At 43.2% G+C, this 22907-nt stretch overlaps 2 protein-coding genes across 5 annotated transcripts in view; both read left to right on the top strand.

The window, feature by feature from the left end:
* The first annotated feature begins 1534 nt into the window (after nt 1–1534).
* Nucleotides 1535–4677, top strand: LOC137210472 (heat shock 70 kDa protein 12B-like). Its single transcript, XM_067712377.1, is given in 4 exon segments — nt 1535–1895; nt 1999–2147; nt 2150–3136; nt 3711–4677. Coding segments are annotated over 4 exon segments (2064 nt in total). The 5' UTR covers nt 1535–1611; the 3' UTR covers nt 4355–4677.
* Nucleotides 4678–13863: 9186 nt separating this feature from the next.
* Nucleotides 13864–22907, top strand: part of NRDC (nardilysin convertase) — a 91425-nt gene continuing 82381 nt past the window's right edge. For 3 of the 4 annotated variants that reach the window (XM_067726114.1, XM_067726113.1, XM_067726112.1), the window contains exon 1: nt 13873–14403. In XM_067726114.1, the coding sequence (XP_067582215.1) occupies nt 14060–14403 (344 nt within the window). In that variant the 5' untranslated portion in view covers nt 13873–14059. Of the gene's footprint in view, nt 14404–22907 lie in introns of all 4 variants that reach the window. The other variant, XM_067726115.1, reaches the window with a different exon arrangement.

The raw sequence follows: 22907 nt of genomic DNA, 5'->3' as shown, positions 1-22907 counted from the left end.
CCAGTATGATGCCTTACCATGGTGAAATTATCAAAATCAGGAAATTAACATCTACTCATTACTATCATCTAATCCACAGACCCCATTCAAGTTTAGCCAACTGTCCCAATAATGTCCTTTATAGTGATGCATTTAATTATCAAATCTCATTAGTCTTTAATCAAAACAGTTCCTGAAACTTTGATTTTCATGAAGTTATCAATATTTTATAGAATATTCCTCAATTTAGGTTTCTAATGTTTCCTCTTAATTAGATTCAGGTTATACATTTTTAGCAGGGTTAGCATAGAAGTATGCTGGGTTTTTCCTCATTGCATACCAATACCAAATTGCAACCTTACCAAATTCATTGATTAGTTCTAGTAGTTTTCTGGTGGCATCTTTAGGATTTTCTATGTATAGTAACATGTCATTGGCAAACAGTGACAGTTTTACTTCTCCTTTTCCAATTTGTATTCCTTTTATTTCTTTTTCTTCTCTCATTGCTGTGGCTAGGACTTCCAAAACTATGTTGAATAAGAGTGGCGACAGTGGACATCTTTGTCTTGTTCCTGATCTTAGTGGAAAAGCTTTCAGATTTTAACCATTGAGTATGATGCTTGCTGTGGGTTTGTCATATATGGCCTTTATTATGCTGAGGTAGGTTCCCTCTATGCCCGTTTTCTGGAGAGTTTTTACCATAAATGGGTGTTGAATTTTCTCAAAAGCTTCATGGTGTGTGATCCTTTTAATGTGTTGTTGGATTCTGCTCGCTAGTATTTTGTTCAGAATTTTTGCATCTATGTTCATCAGTGATATTGGTCTATAATTTTCTTTTTTTGTGATGTCTTTTTCTGGTTTTGGTATCAGGGTGATGGTGGCTTTGTAGAATGAATTTGGGAGTGTTTCTCCCTCTGCAATTTTTTGGAAGAGTTTGAGAAGGATCAGTGTTAGCTCTTCTCTAAATGTTTGATAGAATTCTCCTGTGAAGCCATCTGTCCTGGACTTTTGTTTGTTGGAAGATTTTTAATTACGGTTTCAATTTCATTACTTGTGATAGGTCTGTTTATATTTTCTAATTCTTCCTGGTTCAGTCTTGGAAAATTGTACCTTTCCAAGAATTTGTCCATTTCTTCATGGTTGTCCATTTAATTGGCATAGAGTTGTTTGTAGTAGATTCTTACAATCCTTTGTATTTCTGCAGTGTCAGTTGTGATTTCTCCTTATTCATTTCTAATTTTATTGATTTTCAACCTCTCCCTTTTTTTTTTTTTTTGATGAGTCTGGCTAAGGGTTCATCAATTTTGTTTATCTTCTCAAAGAACCAGCTTTTAGTTTTATTGATCTTTGCTATTGTTTTCTTCATTTCTATTTCATTTATTTCTGCTCTGATCTTTATGCTTACTTTCCTTCTACTGACTTTGGGGTTTTTTTGTTCTTCTTTCTCTAGTTGTTTTAAGTGTAGGGTTAGATCGTTTATTTGAGATTTTTCTTGTTTCTTGAGTTGAGATTGAATTGCTATAAACTTCCCTCTTAGAACTGCTTTTGGGCCCCACTGGCTTTGGGCCCAGGATCCAGGCGTCTGGACACAGGTCGAGCTGTCGGCAGGGCAGAGCCACAGGGCCTACAAAGATGCTGGCTGTCCCGGAGATGGGCCTGCAGGGGCTGTACAGCGGCTCCAGCCCAGAGCAGTCTCCAGTGCCCAGCCCACCCGGCTCCCCAAGGACCCAGGAAAGCTGTGGCATTGCCCCCCTCACACCTTCACAGTCTCCAAAGCCTGAGGCCCGAGCCCCCCAGCAGGCCCCCTTCTCTGTGGTAGTGGCCATCGACTTCGGCACCACATCCAGTAGCTATGCCTTCAGCTTTGCCAGTGACCCTGAGGCCATCCACATGATGAGGGAGCAGGAGCTGAGGATGTCGGATGGGACCCATGGCCCCATGGATAGAGAGGATCCCACGAGCAACGTTTATGGAGATTTAAGTGGATGCCAAGCACCATATTCACAAGAACCCTAAAAGGAAATGGGAGGGTGGGGACCCAGGTGCGGCCCACCAGAAGACCCCCACCTGCCTGCTGCTGACCCCAGAGGGTGCCTTTCACAGTTCTAGCTATACAGCCCGTGATTACTACCACAATCTGGACCCTGAGGAGGCTCGTGACTGGCTCTACTTGAGAAGTTCAAGATGAAGATCCACAGTGCCACTGATCTCACCTTGAAGACCCAGCTAGAAGCGGTAAATGGAAAGAAAATGCCTGCCCTGGAGGTGTTCGCCCATGCCTTGCGCTTCTTCAAGGAGCATGCCCTTCAGGAGCTGAGGGACCAGTGCCCATCGCTGCCAGAGAAGGACACTGTGCGCTGGGTGTTGACAGTGCCTGCCATCTGGAAACAGCCAGCTAAGCAGTTCATGCGAGAGGCTGCCTACTTGGCCGGACTGGTGTCAAGAGAGGATGCAGAGCAATTACTCATCGCCCTGGAACCTGAGGCCGCCTCTGTCTACTGCCGCAAGCTGCGTCTGCACCAGCTCGTGGACCTGAGCAGCCGAGCTCCAGGCAGTGAGTGCCTGGGCGAGAGCCACTCCATTGATCCCAGCTTCCGTCAGGCCCGAGAACAGCTTCGAAGGTCCCGCCACAGCCGCACGTTCCTGGTGGAATCGGGTGTCGGAGAACTGTGGGCTGAGATGCAAGCAGGAGACCGCTACGTGGTGGCAGACTGTGGGGGAGGCACAGTGGACCTTACCGTGCATCAGTTGGAGCAGCCCCATGGCACCCTCAAGGAGCTCTACAAGGCATCTGGTGGCCCCTGTGGCGCGGTGGGCGTGGACCTGGCCTTCGAGCAGCTGCTGGGCCGCATCTTCGGCGAGGACTTCATCAGCACCTTCAAAACGCAACGCCCAGCAGCCTGGGTGGATCTGACTATAGCCTTCGAGGCCTGCAAACGCACCGCAGGCCCACACCGTGCGGGGGCGCTCAACATCTCGCTGCCATTCTCGTTTATTGACTTCTACCGCAAGCAGCGAGGCCACAACGTGGAGACAGCCCTGCGCAGGAGCAGCGTGAACTTCGTGAAGTGGTCCTCACAGGGGATGCTCAGGATGTCTTGTGAGGCCATGAACGACCTCTTTCAGCGCACGGTCAGCGGGATCATCCAGCACATAGGTGAGCACCTGAGCCTGGGTCCTTCATTCACCTCAACATACATACCCAGATGCGGGAATATGTTACCCTGTTAGTGCCTGGAAACCTCCCTATATCCATACACTGGAATGAGACCCAGAATCATCTGGAATACCTGGAGGATGCAGTGTGGCAGGAAGATATGCAGTCTTGCCAGGTTAAAGAACCTCTGGTGCATGTTTCCCCAAATGGGGTGATAGTATTAGGTCCCCCAAACTGTTATCACAGGGATTTAAATGAGCTGAAGTATCTAGAGAGTGAGTGCAATGTGCACATAGTAGGCATTTAATATGTGTAAATGCAGACCCTTATCTCAAGCCCTCAATGGTGTGGTGGGGAAGCAGAGCCCATAAAGATTGCCAGGGGCCCTCATGAAACTGCCCGGTGTTTTTCTTTATGGGAACCAGGCTACCGTTTTATAGTGAAATGACTAGTTTCTGGTTGCTCGAGGATACAGGCGGGCAGAGGAGAGGCGCCAGTGGCTGCGTAGTGGTGGCCTCAGTGGCCCACTCCACGTCCCTCCTCCTCACACCCACCCTCCACTCCTGTACCGCAGAGGCGCTGCTGGCGCGCCCCGAAGTGCAGGGCGTGAAGCTGCTGTTCCTGGTGGGCAGCTTCTCAGAGTCGGCAGTGCTGCAGCACGCGGTGCAGGCAGCACTGGGCGCCCGCGGCCTCCGCGTGGTGGTTCCGCACGACGTGGGCCTCACCATCCTAAAGCGCGCGGTGCTCTTCGGGCAGGCTCCGGGCGTGGTTCGGGTGCGCCGCTCGCCGCTCACGTACGGCGTGGACGTGCTCAACCGCTTCGTGGCTGGGCGCCACCCGCCCGACAAGCTGCTGGTTCGCGGCGGCCGCCGCTGGTGCACCGACGTGTTCGAGCGCTTCGTGGCCGCCGAGCAGTCGGTGGCCCTGGGCGAGGACGTGCTGCGCAGCTACTGCCCGGCGCGCCCAGGCCAGCGGTGCGTGCTCATCAACCTGTACTGCTGCGTCGCCCAGGACGCGCGCCCGGGCTTGCGCAAGTGCGGCGAGCTCAGTCTAGAGCTCGAGCCCGCCGAGGGAGGCCCCCATGCCGCTGGCGCGCCCCCTAGCCGCCGCGAGATCCGTACTGCCATGCAGTTTGGCGACACCGAGATTAAGGTCACTGCCGTCGACGTCAGCACCAATCGATCCGTGCGCGCCGCCATCGACTTTCTTTCCAATTGAGGGCGCAGTGCCAGACCTCCTCTGCCCCGCTGAACTCTCTTTTGGCCCAGGGCCTGGGGAGCGGGCTGAGGCGGACCAACCGGCCCCATTCCCCGCCATCCTGCCCCCGGGAGGTGAGGTCGCAGGAGGATGGGTGGGGACATATCCAGAAACTCTGGCTTTGGGATTGGGCCCCGGTCCGCTGACTGGAAGGCTGAAGGGCCCTGCCAAGGACTGAGGTCAAGGAGACTTAAAAGAGGTTTGTAAGACGGTGTGCCCACAGGGAGCACGTGATCCTGAAAGCAGAATGCACCGGAAGACTTGAGCCCTGGTCTGAACTGGGGTCCGGGATGGGAGTGTGGGGGTGGGGGTGCAGCTGCAGGTGGGGCAGCAAGAGGAAGGAGGTTGTGCAGGGCCTGGGCCTGAAAGGCAGAGTGCACTGACTGACTGGCTCAGCCTGTTTAGGGAGCCAGACAGGACAAGGACTGGAAGCTGACAGGAAAAGGACAGGGGTAGTAAGACCTTCCTCGGTGTGGTACTGACCACCCAAGTATGAATGTTAATTGTAGAAAGAGCAGTAGCAGACTATGAGGAGAAGGGTACAGGGCGAGGCACTTATGAGAGGGTGTGGGGGCACATGTCGGGGGGCCCTTTCCTTTCTATCTGAGAAGGCCCCAGGGGCAGCCTATGAATGACCCACTTGCACTCCATCGAGCCACGGAGTGGGGGGAGGGTAGAGAGGACAGAGGGAGCACTAGTCGCAGCTCTGCCATCAGCTCAGTGTACCTGCCCTCCCATGATGTGCAACAGCCCCACCTGCCTGAGAACCCTAAGATGACAATAAAGCATTTATGCTCAAGGTGAAAAAAAAAAAAAAAAAAAAAGAACTGCTTTTGCTGCGTCCCATAGGTTTTGGGTCATCGTGTGTTCGTTGTCACTATTTTCTATGTATTTTTAAAATTTCTTCTTTGATTTCTTCAGTGATCTCTTGGTTATTTAGCAGCACACTGTTTAGCCTCCATGTATTGTGATTTTTACCATTTTTTTCCTGGAATTGATTTCCAGTCTCATACTGTTGTGCTCAGTAGATATGCTTGATATGACTTCAATTTTCTTAAATTTTCTGAGGCTTGATTTGTGACCCAAGATGTGATCTATCCTGGAGAATGTTCCGTGTGCACTTGAGAAGAAAGTGTGTTCTGCCACTTTTGGGTGGAATATTCTATAAATATCAATAAGATCTGTCTGGTCTATTGTGTCATTTAAAGCTTGTGTTTCCTTATGAATTTTCTTTTTGGATGATCTGTCCATCCGTGTAAGTGGGGTGTTAAAGTGTTACTGTCGATTTCTCCTTTCATGGTTGTTAGCATTTGGCTTATGTATTGAGGTACTCCTATGTTGGGTGCATAAACATACATAATTGTTATATCTTCTTCTTGGATTGATCCTTTGATCATTATGTAGTGTCCCTCCTTATCTCTTGTAACAGTCTTTATTTTAAAGTCTATTTTATCTGATACAAGTATTGCTACTCCAGTTTTCTTTTGATTTCCATTTGCATGGAATATCTTTTTCCATCCCCTCACTTTCAGTCTGTATGTGTCCCTAGGCCTGAAGTGGGTCTTTTTTAGACAGCATATATATGGGTCTTGTTTTTATATCCATTCATCCAGTCTGTGTCTTTTGGTTGGGGCATTTAATCCATTTACATTCCAGGTTATTATCGATATGTATGTTCCTATTACCATTTTCTTAATTGTTTTTGGTTTGTTTTTGTGGGTCTTTTTCTTCTCTTGTGTTTCCTGCTTAGAGAAGCTTCTTTAGCATTTGTTTTAAAGCTGGTTTGGTGGTGGTGAATTCTCTTCAGTTTTGCTTGTCTGAAAAGCTCTTGACTTCTCCATCGAATCTGAATGAGATCCTTGCTGGGTAGAGTAGTCTTGGTTGTAGGTTTTCCTCTTTTATCATTTTAAATATGTCCTGCCACTCCCTTCTGGCATGCAGTTTCCACTGAAAAATCAGCTGATAACCTTGTGGGGATTCCTTTGTATGTTTTTTTTTTTTTTTGCGGTACGCAGGCCTCTCACTGTTGTGGCCTCTTCCGTTTCAGAGCACAGGCTCCGGACGCGCAGGCTCAGTGGCCATGGCTCACGGGCCTAGCCGCTCCGCGGCATGTGGGATCTTCCCGGACCGGGGCACGAACCCTTGTCCCCTGCATCGGCAGGCGGACTCTCAACCACTGCGCCACCAGGGAAGCCCTCCTTTGTATGTTTTTTTTTTGTTTTTCCCTTGCTGCTTTTAATATTTCTTCTTTGAATTTAATTTGTGTTAGTTTGATTAATATGTGTCTTGGTGTGTTTTATCCTGTATGGGATTCTCTGTGCTTCCTGGACTTGGGTGACTATTTCCTTTCCCATGTTAGGGAAGTTTTCAACTATAATCTCTTCAAATATCTTCTCAGACCCTTTCTTTTACTCTTCTTCTTCTGGGACCCCTATAATTTGAATGTTAGTGCATTTAGTGTTGTCCCAGAAGTCTCTGAGATTGTCTGCAATTCTTTTCATTCTTTTTTCTTTATTCTGCTCCTCAGCAGATATTTCCACCATTCTGTCTTCTAGCTCACTTATTCGTTCTTCTGCCTCAGTTATTCTGATATTGATTCCTTCTAGTGTATTTTTCATTTCAGTTATTGTGTTGTTCATCTGTTTGTTTGTTCTTTAGTTTTTCTAGATCTTTGTTAAACATTTCTTGTATTTTCTCAATCCGTGCCTCCATTCGCTTTCCAAGATTCGGGATCATCTTTACTATCATTACTCTGAACTCTTTTTCAGGTAGACTGCCTATTTCCTTTTCATTTATTTGGTCTTGTAGGTTTCTATCTTGCTCCTTCATCTGTGACATATTTTTTTGCCATCTAATTTCTTTTTCTTTTTTTATGAGTGGGATTGTGTTCCTGTCTTACTGGTTGTTTGGCCTGAGCCTTCCAACACTGGAGTTTGTAGGCTATTGGGTACAGCTGGGTCTTGGTGCTGAGATGAGGAACTCTGTGAGACTTCACTCTGATGAATATTCTCTGGGGTCTGAGATTCTCTGCTAGTCCAGTGGTTTGGACTCAGAGCTCCCACCACAGGAGCTTCGGCCTGACCCTGGGCTCATGAACCAAGATCCTGCAAGCCGCATGGGGTGGCCAAAAAAAAAGAACAATAACAAAGTAAAAAATAAAATTAGACTATGAAACTAACAGATATGTTAGAAAGAATATAAAAATAAAAATATAGATGGGGCTTCCCTGATGATGCAGTGGTTAAAAATCCGCCTGCCAGTGCAGGGCACATGGGTTTGAGCCCTGGTGCGGGAAGATCCCACATGTCATGGAGTGGCTGGGCCTGTGCGCCACAACTACTGAGCCTGTGCTCTAGAGCCCATGAGCCACAACTACTGAGCCTGTGTGCCACAACTACTGAAGCCCGCGCGCCTAGAGCCTGTGTTCCACAACAAGAGAAGCCACCACAATGAGAAGCCCACGTGCTGCAACAAAGAGTGGACCCTGCTCACTGGAACTGGAGAAAGCCCACGAGCAGCAATGTAGACCAAATGTAGCCATACATAAATAAACAAATAAGTTAATTAATTAATTTTAAAAAATATATGAATCAACAACCAGAAGGTACATCAGTACCACAATAGTAAAAAAGAGGAGGAGGGAAAAAGAAGAAAAAAGGTGGGAGGAAAAGGCCTTGGCTGTGGAGGGTGGGGCCTAAGCAAGGATGAGGTTTGGGCAGTGGGCGGGGCCAATGCTCAGGACCCACAGGGCTGGAAAAGGACCTGGGGGCTGTGGGGAGTGGGACTTAGGCTCAAGGAACAGAAGGGGCCCAGGTGTGCCCCCCACCCCTGGTCTCAGAGGGCAGGGGACCTCACCTGGGAGCCCAGAAGGCTTCCTGGGCTCAAGTGGGTGAGGCAAATGCCCTCCTCTCCTCTCTTGCTCCTCTGGTCTGGGAGGGCCTCTCCTGCCTGCCTCTCCTGATCTCCCTGGCCTCCCTCCTATGCCCGAAATCTGTATCTTTAGATGAGAGTTGAGGAGCTCTTGGCTGGATTTGTGATAGAATAACTTTCGTTTGACATAAAGTATTTTTTAAAGTCACTCAACTTATTTTGACGTTTGAACACTAAATTCTTTCTAGAAGTATGCTTATAGTACAATAGAAAACTATTTTTATCATCACACAAATTCTTTGGTATGTTGTGCACCCATTTAGTCTCACAACAGAAGACTCCATAAGAACATGCCTACTTCTTGACGTAGATACAAAGCTACCAAATGTGGAGAGCCATCAGTGGGCAGGACACTAATAACTAGAGCTCCAAAAGTATAATTGCTTAGAGCATGGGCCCAGGACAGAATTGTAAAGTAAATAGTATTTCTCTTGTTACCCACCTCCTCTTTCTGTGCCTTTCCTCTCACATTTAGCAACCTCTTTATCACCTGGGTTCATGGTGATCTCAACTTGCCCACAGTGTGCTTCAAAAAGGGGGAAATAAAAGCAAATCCATTCACAGAATGGTGCTAGTTTTTTACTCCTTTCAAGGATATTATTGGCATTTAAGAGGAGTTCTAAAGAGGACAATGAATCACTAATGGGGGAATTTTAGACACTAAAGTAAGATAGATAACTTTAGGTTTGAGGCTCACAGCACTCCCAATCTACTCACCCTAGAATCAATATTCCACATTTCTGATTATCCTGAATCTCAAATATAAAGGTGGGTAATGGGGTTAATAAAACAATTTACCTTTGAATGTTTAGGAGTAAGGCGCAGATTTGTCCTTCTGGGAGGCAGACAGCCATTGCATTGACTAAAATAACTTTCTGAAGCAGGCATCAAACATAAAAATGAGATGTGCTTAATTTTCATGATTTCTGACCTCATCAGAAAAAAATAGGGAGAGAAGGGTCACCAGACCTGACAGGACAGTTGGCTGCACCACACAGTTTGTGAGATTTTAGTTCCCCGATCAGGGTTCGGACCAGGGATCGAACCCAGGCCCTCAGCAATGAGAGCGCGGAGTCCTAATCACTGGACCACCAGGGAATTCCTGGGAGAGAAATCCTTAAGGTAAAAATGGGAAGGAGTGGGCTTCCCTGGTGGCGCAGTGGTTGAGAGTCCGCCTGTCGATGCAGGAGACATGGGTTCTTCCCCCGGTCCAGGAAGATCCCACATGCCGTGGAGCGGCTAGCCCCGCGAGCCATGGCCGCTGAGCCTGCGCGTCCGGAGCCTGTGCTGCACAACGGGAGAGGCCACGTTAGAAAAAAGCACTTAAACACTCTAGGAGAGCCTGGAGAAATAAGGCTAAAAGTTATAGTCTGTGCTTCTTATCTTTCTTGGGGCTCTTAAGGTCTTTTTAACCTTCAAATATCTCAATTTCCTGTAAAATGGCAATAGCTTAATTTATCTGTTTTCTCTGAGGAATATTCTTCACAATAATTACGAATACTCAAATGGAAGATGGCAAATTTCTAAATTATTTAAAGTGGGAAAATAAAACTCCTGGTTTGGGAGTCCTGGCTGTGCCACGGGTTACTTGTGAGCTTCACCTCTCTGGATAGGTATTTCTCTTTATAGCTGAAGAGGCCAGATTAAAGTACTCCTGTGATCCCTTGCTAGTTCTCACATTTTACACATCTAATCTGACACTTTTGACATCTGCTATGGGGTCAGAATTGTATTGGGCCAAGCATCAAAGAGAAAATTTTCCTGTGATATTACATTCTTATGGTTTTCCTCTTACCATTCTGGTAGTTCCTTCTCAGTCTCTTTTGGGAGTTCTTCCTCTTCTATAAGCTTCTCAAAGCTTGGTTCCTGAGGCTTTTTCTCTTCACAATGAGCGTAGGTGATTTTATTCAAAAGGCTTTGGTTACCACCTAGAAGCCCATAAACGTCAAATTGACATCTCCAATTTAGGCCTCTCTTCTGAGCTCCAGACCTGATCCTCCTTTTGTATGGTTCACAAATGACTCAAACATAACATATCCAAAACTGAGCTTAGGCTTTTCTCCTCCCAAACCTGCTCCTCTTTCAAAATGTCTTGTTTACTGAGATACTGGCACCATCATCTATTCACCCAGAAAACTAGACACAAGGGAGTGACACCTCTCCCTTCTTCATTCTTCCACATTGAATCAGTTACTACCCCAAACCAGTCAGTTCTACCTCCTGAATATATGACATATCTGTGTACAGGTATCTCTATTACTCCTCAAATCCGAGCCATCATTTTCTAGTGTCTATATCACTTTAATACCCTCCTAAGTGCTCTCTCTCTTCTTTCTTTGTCTTGGCCTCCCCCCACCTGACCCCCAAACTATTTTTCACACATCAGCCAGAGTGATCTACTTGGAAAACACCTGTGATAATGTCTTCCTGTTTTATTTGTTCAACCATTATTTACTGAGTACCTTTAATATGCCAGACATTATTCTAGAAGCTAGGAATCCAGCTACACACAAAATAGACAAGGCAATGACTTCTTTTTACTCTTAGGAAGGTTCTGTATAATCTTGACCACTGACTCACTTCTCCTTTGCTCCCAGATTACTATAGTTTAGCCATATTAGACTTGCTTTCTCAGAGCTTTTGAACAAGTCTATTCCTATACATTCCTATACCAATTCTTATACATTTTCCAAATGGATGCCTAACTGTCTCGTTAGAGAAACTCTCTGACCAAACTAGGTCCCCCTTTCAAAAACTATTCACAATGATAAATCTAAAAATTTGCATGCTTGTTTAATATCTCTCCAACTAGTTTGCTTGTAAGCTCCAAGAGAACAGGAAATTTTCTTATCCATTACTCTATTCCCAGTGTCTGGCACATGTTAGGCGCTAAATTTGTTGGTTGAATGAATAAATGAATGCCTAATTACAGAGTGCTGTTATATTCCTTTTTTTATAAATTTATTTATTTATTTATTTTTGGCTGTGTTGGGTCTTCATTGCTGTGCACGGGCTTTCTCTAGTTGCGGTGAGCAGGCGCTACTCTTCCTTGAGGTGTGCGGGCTTCTCATTGTCGTGGCTTCTCTTGTTGCGGAGCACGGGCTCTAGGCATGCAGGCTTCAGTAGTTGTGGCACGTGGGCTCAGTAGTTGTGGCTTGCAGGCTCTAGAGCTCAGGCTCTGTAGTTGTGGCCACAGGCTTAGCTGCTCCGTGGCACATGGGATCTTCCTTGGCCAGGGCTTGAACCTGTGTCCCTTGTATTGGCAGGCAGATTCTTAACCACTGCGCCACCAGGGAAGCCCTATTTCAATAGTCTGGTGACCTGTAAGATTCAGAGGCCTCTTTATAAAGGGAAAAACTGACAGTCACACTTTAGGATGTGGCCTCTCTTTGTTTCTAGTCAGAAAATACCAATTGTTGGCTGAATTTGAAGATTCCTTACGGTAAGCAGATAGGGTGGGGAGTCCTCAGAGGAAAAGAACCAGATATAGTTTTTTTGACACAAGAGAAGCCATTTTGGATTAAGCCATTTTGTGATCTAAGCCTGGCCACAATGCTTGCCCTTGAGCTTGCCCTTGAGCAGGTCTCAGTAATTAATGATCTTAAGGGAACAAAGGAATGCAGGAACAGAGGAAAAGGTCAAGAAACAATAGTTCAGTGATAAAAGAGTGCTAGTTCCTCCTCAAGGGACGAGTATTAATCTGATACATATCTTGGAGTTGTTCTACAGGAACTAACCTCCTACACCCTGTTGGAGAATGTTAACTACATGCTAAGACCTCAGACTGGTAGGAATCTAAGGAATGATCATGTTGACCTTTTCTGACCCTTATGACTTCAATCTACTAAAGGTTGGACTTTGTCAAACTTTGCCCCAATTCACTGTTGAATTTGCCGCTGCTCAAGCCCCTGCATGTGTATGCATACACCACCCAAATCCCTTCATGAATATGCATGTTCCCTTAGCTTAAGACTTCCCCAGTTTTGCTGTTCAGGGAGACACTGCTTTAGGAAAGATCCCCAGTATTTTCCTTACTTGCTGCAGGTAATTAATCCTTCCTTCTCCCAATCTTTGGCTTAGTTATGTCTTTTGGCTAGACACCCACCAAGAGGTGAACCCAATTTTGGGAATCATTACTTGCAATGTGTTATTGCTTTGCAGAGTTAAAAAAAAAAAACAGAATAGTCATGTCACTTCAGGTCTTCAACAACAAACATTACTGTTTTACAATGCGCTGGGAAGCTACGTTAGGGACTGGTAATAAAATACACTGCTCTGAAGGAGGGCAATCTAGTGGAATTGCTTAGTTTAAAAATTGATAGGTTTTTGAAAACAAACTGGGATATTTGAACGGTATTTTTCAATGAATTTATCTCATCTGCTGCCCTAGTTCAGGTTTCACCTCCTGCCTGAATCGTTGCATTTCTCCTTCTCAGCTCCTTACTCTCCTCTCCTATCCTGCGTTATTCATTGTCATAGCTTACACTTTAAAAAAAATCTGTTTTTATTGTGTTTTTTCCCCTTTGAATGCAAGCTCCAAGAAGACAAGTTTTTTTGTTTTGTTCATGATTGTATCCCGTGTCTGGAGTTGGGGAAGCCTAGAAAAATTTAAAGACTTATAACGATCAACAATAAATCTCCTTTCTTCAAGTGTTTCTCCATTCACTCATTCATATTTACTCCTTTTATGTGCTAGGAACCCTCATCCCATGGTTAATAAGACATATTGTATGTCAGCTGCTTTTTATTTTCAAGTGTGTCTGTTTCAATCACATTTTGCCCACCAAAGGCCACTGAAAGCAGAAAAAACTTTGGGAAAAAGGACTTGAGGGTAGCAGCCTGACACGAGGTGGCTGCTCAATAAAAGTTGTCTAACTTGAGGCTGTGGACTCCAGTCTGAGGGGGAGCTAAAAAATCTTTTCACGTGCAAGACTGAACACAGCTACACCGGTCTCTTAAACTTTCTTAGGCCCTGAGGGCGAACAGCACGAAGGTCTAGCAGGCCACAAGGCGGAGAATCAAAACCGCTGCTGCTGGCGTTCAGCTCAGCTCCACTCAAGCGCTGCTTCCATCCGGCGGCAGAAACATACTTCCGGCGTTCTGCTTTTTACGTGCTGAGTCACGGCCACAGTCTCCACCCCAGGTTTGAGGGGCAGGATGAGCAAAATATGACACGAGTGGGGAAAAAAAAAGGCTTGGGAGTTAATTTTCTCCACTCGCCTATAGGTTTTCTCATCAGGGGAATATTTTCCTCTGAGCCCCGAAGCGCTATTCAACCACTTCCTCAAACCACCTTCCCGCTTCGGTCATAAACTCTGCGCAACCTTTCTGGCGCCCTCCTCCCGTCGTCCTCCGCGCCACTCTCTCCGCCTCTTCTTCCTCGCCCCGCCCACCCCTGGTTTCGAAGAGCTCGCTGGGTGCTCCGAGAATTCGGCCCGCGCTCGTTGGTTCTTTTTATTCCCTGTTCCCATTGGTTGATTACGTGCGCGTGACTGGTGTCTTGCCTTATTATTGGCTAGAATCAATTGCGTCATCGACGGCCAGGAGGGCGTGGGGATGAGGGAAGTTGGCGTGAGGGAGACCGGATTGGGGGAGGGGTTCAGGCCTGGCCCCCCGCCGGCTGCGGCAGCCCCACCACCGGCCGCTACCGCCTCTGGAACGCTGAGGAGGAGGAGCAGCTGGAGCAGGAGGTGGGTCTTGGCGAGCGGGATGCCACTTGCTCCGGCTTGGTGGTGAATGCTGAGGAGAGTCACGGTTGCTGCAGTCTGTGCCACCAGGAGGAAGTTGTGGTGTGAGGCCGGACGGGAGCTCGCGGCGCTGTGGAGAATAGAAGCGCGGGGTCGGTGCGAAGACTCGGCGGCTGCCAGACCTTTTCCTATTCTGACCATGCCTGGAAGGAACAAGGCGAAGTCCACCTGCAGCTGCCCTGACCGGCAGCCCAATGGACAGGATTTGGGCGAGAGCGGCCGGGTTGCTCGTCTGGGAGCCGATGAATCTGAGGAGGAGGGACGGAGGGGGCCTGTCAGTAATGTCGGAGACCCTGAGATCGTCAAGTCTCCCAGCGATCCCAAGCAATACCGGTGAGGGAGGAGGCTTGGACTGGGGAGGAGAGCAGGGGGCGGCCTCTCTGTTCCCGCTGTGGTCCCTTCTCGTCTCCTAATCTTCCGAAGGAGCAACCAGGGGCACACTTCCCACCCCAGAAGCTTCCTTGGATGGAAGTGGCAAGGGCAGTTAGGGGCATCTGTGTGGTGTCAGCTCGACGAGGGGCAGATCTTGGGTCCAACCAGGAATCAGGATGTCAGAACGGGAAGGGTTGTTCGAGTAGTTATGACATTCGCTAAAGCAAGAGTGGAGGTTTTCCTGAGGATGGCAGGCTGGATGGTCAGGGAGTCTTGGTATTCTGTTATGAGGAAAGGGTGAAGGGGCTGGGGATTTTAATTTTGGAGAGGATATTAAGGGGCATATCATCACTATCCACAAATACTTGAGGTGCCTGTAGTTGAAAGAGGGGTAAAACTAATGGGTGGAAGTTACTAGAGGATCGTGTGGTTTCAGTAAAAGAATTTAGGCATCAGAGTCGGCCTGTGATGAAGTGACTTATTTCCATGGGTTGTTTCTCATTGCTAGAATGGTTGGGTGAACTCTTCCAAGAATGTGTTAGAGAGGACTTGAATCTCAACTGAGTCATAGAAGACTTGTAAGGTTTCTTCTAATCCTGAAATTCTCAACTTTTGGTTTATGCCATAATCCTCTAAACATCTCTGATAACTGGTGGCTCAATCCCCACCTAAATATTATCTTCACAGGTAACTTATTCCATAGAACGTCATGACTGTAATGTATTTTAAGGAGAGAGCATATTGTCTAACTTCATTTTGAAGGCTGAGGGAATTGAGATCCAGAGAGTCTGCTTTTTGTTCAGAATTATACAGCTGAATAATAACAGAGCTGGTTTGAACCCTGTCCATCTGACACCAAATGCCCTGCACAATTTACTGATTTTTATAAAGTTCTTACTGAGTTGAAAGGTGAAGGATTCTAGGTTAAATTTATTGTATGCCCCTACATTGTTAGAGCAGGAAAGAACCTTAGCCTTAACCTTTTTCACTCCCCACCATCCGCAAAAGACAGGTGACTGAAATTAAGGTCTAGAAGGAAGTGTTTTAGCCCTAAATTGAAGACAGGCCTAAATTCTTCTTTCACTCCACATCTAGAGATTAACAGTACACAACTCTTTGTACTATTCTTCCCAGGCTGAAGATCTTTATGAATGGGCTAAGTTTTCTCTCTTTCTCATCAAAGATGTGGTTATAGTAGTAATAATGTAAATGAGCAAGTTGAAACCTTGATAAAAGTTATTTAGTTTTTGCCGTCCAGATTAAATAACAGCTTCAGTTTTTTTCTGCCTATATAAAGTTACATAATAACAGGTAATGTTTTTAGAATGTACACTATGTGTCAGATACTGTTCTACCTTTGATGTATTGTTTCATTTAATGACCTCATTTTTGGCATATTCATTTGAAAAATACTTACCAAGTCTTACTGTGTGCTAAGCGCTGAGCTATCTTAAATCTTTTCTGAAACTCGGTTGAATATAATTTAATAAATGATATTTTATTCTGGGTACTGAGCATACAAAGATGATTAAGACAGTCCCTGCCTTCAGGGAGCTTCCAATGTAGTAGAGGGACACAGACACATGAAAAAGGTATAACTAGAGCACTAAAGTTTTATAGAAACTATAATAGAAGTATGTGCTGGGTATAGCAAGGAATAAAGTAAGGAGTGGTATAAACTCTACCTGGGGAGAAAGTTAGAAAAGACTTGAAAGAGGAGATAATGCTTAAAAAGTATTGTCTGAGTAATTGTTGCATTTCTACATTTTTGTGGTCTTTTGCCAAATCATTGTCCTTAGTGTCTCAGTTTTCTTATTTTAAAGTGAAGGGTGTTGATTAAGAATAGCAGTGTTTTCCAATAACTTCCTCTCCTTTCAAAAGAGCAGGTCCACTTTTACCTGTTTTATATACCAACGTTTTCAATTAGACTCTTAAAGGAAAGATTTTGTTACTTTAAAATAAAGGTGGAAAACCTCGATATTAGATGAATTTTAAAGATTTAACCATCCTAAAGTTAAATTCTCTGAATTTTGTAACCAGAAGTAGACATGAGGCATCTGCAGCCCAGAGAGCTGAATTATCCTTCTAGGACCTGCTCAGATGTTATCTCTGTGAAGCATTTCCAGGCAGAACTAATCCCTCCTTTCACTGTATTTCAGTAGGACTTTATACATGGTCCATTACAGTACACATCCATTGTATTATAATTATTTATCTTATGAATGTGTGAATACTTACCAGAGGCGGACCTGATTAAAGGAATATTTTGTTGAAAATAACACCTCAAAATACTTGTTTACCAGTCTGCATTTATTAAAATAGCCTGTGGAATTTTACTTCTCTATATGTAATTTGTTTTAAGTTTTTGGAAATGTTAATCATACCTCCAGGACATCCATTCTGCTTTTTTTTAGTGATCTGTAGCTTGGTAAGTGTTGATTTCCTTCTCTTCTGGAAGGATTAGGGACTTTTTTTCCTGTAAAGTAGGCATTGAGGTCAACTTAAGTGGTCCTCTAAGAAGTTGTACGGGAAGGAGTGGGAAACAGAAGGGAAGCCTTTAGCAGTGAAGGTTTGAAATAGATAGTGTAGAGAATGGGTGAAGTATATTTGAGAAATACTGAGAGAAGTTATGAGTTCTTGAGCATGAAAATGATGTAAATAAAGCAGTGTTTTAAGATTAATGTGAAGATAGTAGCTTAGACCCACGAGATGTGGCAAGACTGTTTTAAGGGGTAATTATATTGGATTGGCCAAAAAGTTCTTTCAGTTTTTAAGTAAAAATAAAAGACATTTTTCATTTTCACCAAGAACTTTATTGAGCAATGTATTCACTGTTTTGTTCCACTACCTTCTGCCATTTTTCATGCAACTTCATAATTCCATCTTCCCAAAACTTTTTATCTTTTTGAGCAAAGAACTGTTCCAGTTGTGTTTTACAGTCTTCCAGGGAATTGAAATTTTTTCCATTAATAGAATTATGTAAAGACCGAAATAAATGGAAATCCGAATGTGCGGTGTCTGGTGAATCAGAACTTCCCAGCTAAGCTGTAACAGTTTTTGCCTGATCATCAAAGAAACATGTGGTCTTGCGTTATCCTGATGGAAGATTATAAGTTTTCTGTTGACTAATTCTGGACGCTTTTTGTGGTGTGCTGCTTTCAGTTGGTCTAATTGGGAGCAGTACTTGTTGGAATTAATCGTTTGGTTTTCCGGAAGGAGCTCATAATAGGGGACTACCTTCCAATCCCACCATATACACAACATCACCTTCTTTGGATGAAGACCGGCCTTTGGTGTGGTTGGTGGTGGTTCATTTCCCTTGCCCCATTCTGTTCCTTTCCACATTATTGTACAGCATCCACTTTTTATCACCTATCACAATTTGTTTTAAAAACGGAACGTTTTCGTTATGTTTAAGTAGTGAATTGCATGCGGAAATGTGGTCAAGGTTTTTTTTTTACTTAACTTACCGTGGAAACCAAACATCAAAGCAATTAACATAACCAAGCTGCTGCAAATGATTTTCGCGCTTGATTTGGATATTTTGAGTATGTTGACTGTCTCTCAGGTGGTATAACAATGATTGTTCTCAATGTCTCAATTTGATCGCTATCAACTTGAACTGGTCTACCCGACAGTGGAGCATCGTCCAGGGAGAAATCTCCAGCATGAAACTTCTCAAACCACTTTTGACACGTTTGATTAGTCACAGCACCTTCTCCATACACTGCACAAATCTTTTTTTGCGTTTCAGTTGCGTTTTTACCTTTCTTGAAATAATAAAGCATAATATGCCGAAAATGTTGCTTTTTTTCTTCCATCTTCAATATTAAAATGGCTACACAAAAATTCACCAATTTTGATGTTTTTTTAAAATGCACGCTGATGTGACAGCTGTAACAAAACACTCTAATGAAATTGTTTTGAATGAGGTTAAACACAACTAAGCGCTACTAGAGCCATCTTACTGAAATGAATGTTTTGGCCAACCCAATAATTGTGTATTGAATGGTGTGTGCTGATGTATATGGTACTATTCTTTCTCTAATTGATGTGTTCCTCTCTTCACTTTTTTTTTCTTTCCTCTTATTAAGTTAATTTAACAAATGTTTGCTAGGCTAAAAACCTATGAATCTGGAGTTCAACTCTGTTTTGCTCACTTACAGCATGTCATAGTTCTCAAATAGTATTTGTAGAATGTCTAAATGCATGAGTGCCCATATGCCAGGCATTTTCATGGAACTCTTGAGGATATTCTGCTAGGAACTTTTTAGATCAAATTTGTATCCTGGCCAGTTTTAAAAAATAATTACTTGATTTTTGAGAGAAAACAAGTATGAATAGGCAGGTTACAGAGAAAAAAATATAAATTATACAAATAATAATATGAATGGTGATATTGTAGTATGTTTAATTCATATAGAAGCTTGTGGTAGTTGGCACATAATAAGCATTCAAATGTTAGCTGTTATTGTTTTAATATGTTCACAATTAAATGATATTTGCAGCACTGTAATAGCAAAAAGTTGGCAACAACTTTATTGTCCATTGGTTGGCTAAAGATTATTATTATACCATTCTACAATGAAAATAATATGTAACTATAAGACTAGATAGAGGGGCTTCCCTGGTAGCGCAGTGGTTAAGAATCTGCCTGCCAGTGTAGGGGACACGGGTTCGAACCCTGGTCTGGGAAGATCCCACATGCCGTGGAGCAACTAAACCCATGTGCCACAACTACTGAGCCTGTGCTCTAGAGCCCGTGAGGCACAACTACTGAGCCCACGTGCCACAACTACTGAAGCCCGCACACCTAGAGCCTGTGCTCCGCAGCAAGAGAAGCCACCTTAATGAGAGGCCTGCACACCGCAATGAAGGGTAGCCCCCGTTCGCTGCTACTAAAAAGAAAGCCTGCGCGCAGCAACAAAGACCCAATGCAGCCAAAAATAAATAAATAAGTAAATAAATAAATTTATTAAAAAAATAAAGTGTTTAAAATAGATAGATGGTTTTATATATCGATATGGAGAGGTGTCCCATTTACTATTGAATGAAAAAAGCCAGTTGCAAACCACAATATATTGTATAATTCCATTTTTATAAAGAAAACCCAGAAAACAACACCTCCCATTATATGTTTACCTAAAATGTAATTTACTGTGTTTAGATATGTAGAGAAATGATTAGAAGTGATATTAAGTAAGCTTGTTTCTCTAGAGAAGAGGAGAGATTTGACTTGAGTTGTTTACTTTTTAGTAATTAAAAAAGATTGATCAATAAACAAAAGTATTATTTGGTCCTTGTAGGAAATTTAGGTAACAAGAAAAAATTTAAATTCCCTATAATCATTCCACCTGGCATTAACCACTGGTAACGTTTATTCCTTTTTGCTATGCAGTTGTAATTTATAATTTTGAAATGGTATAATACTATCTTTAACAATGTTGTGAACATTTTCTTATTAAGTGTTTTTCAATATATTTTGTCCACTTAGAAGTCCATGGTGTAGATATACGATAATTTAATCATTAGCATTTTATAGGATGTTTAGATTATCAAATTTTTCTTTACCTTAGAAGCCTGTTTATTCTCAACTGAATCCTTTGGGTGTAGACCCAATCATAATGGGTTTGGTAGATATGTAGGGTAACCTCTGGTGATCTGGTCTGTTTCTAGGATATTCTTTACTTGGGAGAACTGGCAGATAAGAAGATGGTTTGTTCTGGGACTTTCACTCTGACATAGGTCTTATTTTCATACTGGTTCCTAGAATGAAGTCAGTCATTAAGCCTGTCCAAGTCATAGGAAACTGAGTATATTATAGTCCTTTTCTAGTGTGTGTGTGTGTGTGTGTGTGTGTGTGTGTGTATTATTTTTTCTTTTTTTGTGGTGGAGATGGTGGGCTTAGTTACAAGAACCAGAATTAAACTGTTTGCAGAAAGGTTGGAAGTAGATTGTAGTTTGGAAAGTTCACTTGGTCCTCTGAAGACAGAGAATTTATATTTCTATTACCACCAACAACAATGGTCTTTGTTCTCCTAATAATAACTGGTATTTGTTGAGTGCTTACTAGGTATTAAGTGCTATTCTATGGAGTTTACATAGATTATCTCATTTAATCTTTACAGTAATCCTATTAGATAGTGCTCTTATTACATGATAGCCTAAATGCTATTCTATGAAAATACATTACTGAGCAGGTACTGAGCACTAACTGGAGTATAAATGAATTGTGTTCTCTCATTTGGCTCCTTCTAAGCAAAATTCTTAACCACGGCAGGTAAGGTCTAAGTCCCTCCATTTTTTGATTCTTAACTTTCCAGCTTCACATTCTGTTATGCGGTTTTGTGCTACTTTTCTTGGCACATGCTGTACTCTGGTCAAACGTTACCTCCTCTGTGAACACTTTACTTCTCTTCTTTCAATCTTCCCCTCCTATATGTGAGCTATTTACACTCTTGTGTGCCCCTGTAGCAAAGTTTGTCAAGCTATTTCATCTTTTTGTAAGTACTGGTTTGTCTTTCCCCTCTATTCTGAAATTTTTGTAGAGAGGGATTTTGTTTCTTTGAATCTTTGTATGCCTTCTTTTCTGTTATTAATAAATCAACTGTGTATACACCTAACACCCATCTTTCCACTTGTGCAATAGATCCCATCCCCTCTTTATTGATCCCAGCCACTAATTATTTCACCGGTTGTTCCCCTTCCATCCTGCATCATCAATTTCCCCTTTTTACTGGATCATTCCCATGAACATACTAATATGCTATAATTGTTCCCATTTTCTGGGGAAAAGCATTTCTTTGCTCAGATCCCTTTGGAACTATGCCCTTCCAGCTACTCAAATTTCTCTATTTCCTTGATAGCAAAGCTTGTTAGAAGAGTTGTCTGTATTCAAAATTTGCAGTTCATCTACTCCCATTATTTCTTGAACTCAGAGTGGGCTTTTGCCACTTTGCTTTACCAAAATAGCTATTTTCAAGATCACCAATAACTTACAATTGGTCAGTTCTCAAGTTCTTATCTTACTTGACCTTTCAGTATCTTATGACACAGTTGAACGTTCTTTCCTTCTGGAAATGCTTTTTTTCAGTTCCAGGTCAACACTGTTCTTAGTTCTCTTTCTGCCTCATTTGCAAGGTTTCTCCTTATCTCCTTTCTCCTTATCTCTAAATTTTGGAGCGCCTGGGCTCAGTTCTTGGACTTCTCTTACCTGTCTGCTTTTGCTCCCTGTGTTGTGGCTCTAAATAGCACCCTGTATTGAATAACAATTTTACTTAGGTTCCCCACCCCTGTGCTCTTTCTTACTGTTTTATTTTTCTTCATAGCACTTGTTTACTATTTGATATACTATATATTTACTTGTTCATGAGAGCAAGGACTTTGTTTTGTTCATCCCTATATCTCTAGTGCCTAGAATGGTGCCTTTCTTATAGTCTTGCTTCCATCTCTGACCCCTTCATCCTTTTCTTCTCTGGCCTGATGGATATATAAGGATATGTTTTGCAGTCTTCCTTTTTTAAAATCATTTTATTTCTTGTTTTTATTTCAGATTAAAATATTTTTTTAAGGAATAAAACCATATAGATACACTTGAAGCTCTTTGGATATTGCCCCCTCCTATTGCATTCCCTATCCTCTTTTTCCAGTCTTAACCATTATTTGAATTTTATATATATATACCATTCCTATGTATATTTTTATATTTTTTATTAAATTTGCATTTATCTATAAACAGTATACATTATTGCTTTCACATGTTTTAAGACATATAAATAGAAATTATATCACATTAGATGTCTCATAACCTTTTTTTTTTTCGTTTAACATTGCTTTTGAGGTTTGTTCATGCTGATAAGTGTAATACTAGTTATTTGTGTTACATGCTGTTTAATATCTTGTGTGAACATATCATTATTTATTTGTTTTCCTACCACTGGTCATTTAGATTATTCCCAATTTTCTGTTGTATTTTGTTTTCTGATTATGCCACAATTTATCTTTTCTCGATTGTTGTATATTTAGGTTATTTCCAGTGCTTCAGTGAACATTTTCTTTTTTTTTTTTTGCGGTACGTGGACCTCTCACTGTTGTGGCCTCTCCCGTTGCGGAGCACAGGCTCCGGACGCTCAGGCTCAGCAGCCATGGCTCACGGGCCCAGCTGCTCCGCGGCATGTGGGATCTTCCCAGACCGGGGCACGAACCCGTGTCCCCTGCACCGGCAAGCGGACTCTCAACCACTGTGCCACCAGGGAAGCCCTAGTGTACATTTTTATACATGACCCCTTGAGTACACGTTTTAGACTTTATTTATATACCTATAAGTGAAATGACTGATTTTTAACCTTACTATAGATGTTGCCAAAGTACTCTTCTAATTAGTTGTACTATTTACATTTGTTCCAGAGTTCCTGCTTCTATATATTATTACCAATTCCTGATACTGTTAGATTTTTAAAAAAATT

This window comes from Pseudorca crassidens, chromosome 2, assembly GCF_039906515.1.
Source record: "Pseudorca crassidens isolate mPseCra1 chromosome 2, mPseCra1.hap1, whole genome shotgun sequence".
Taxonomy (NCBI): Eukaryota; Metazoa; Chordata; class Mammalia; order Artiodactyla; family Delphinidae; genus Pseudorca; species Pseudorca crassidens.
This window is presented reverse-complemented; position numbering and strand designations above follow the sequence as displayed.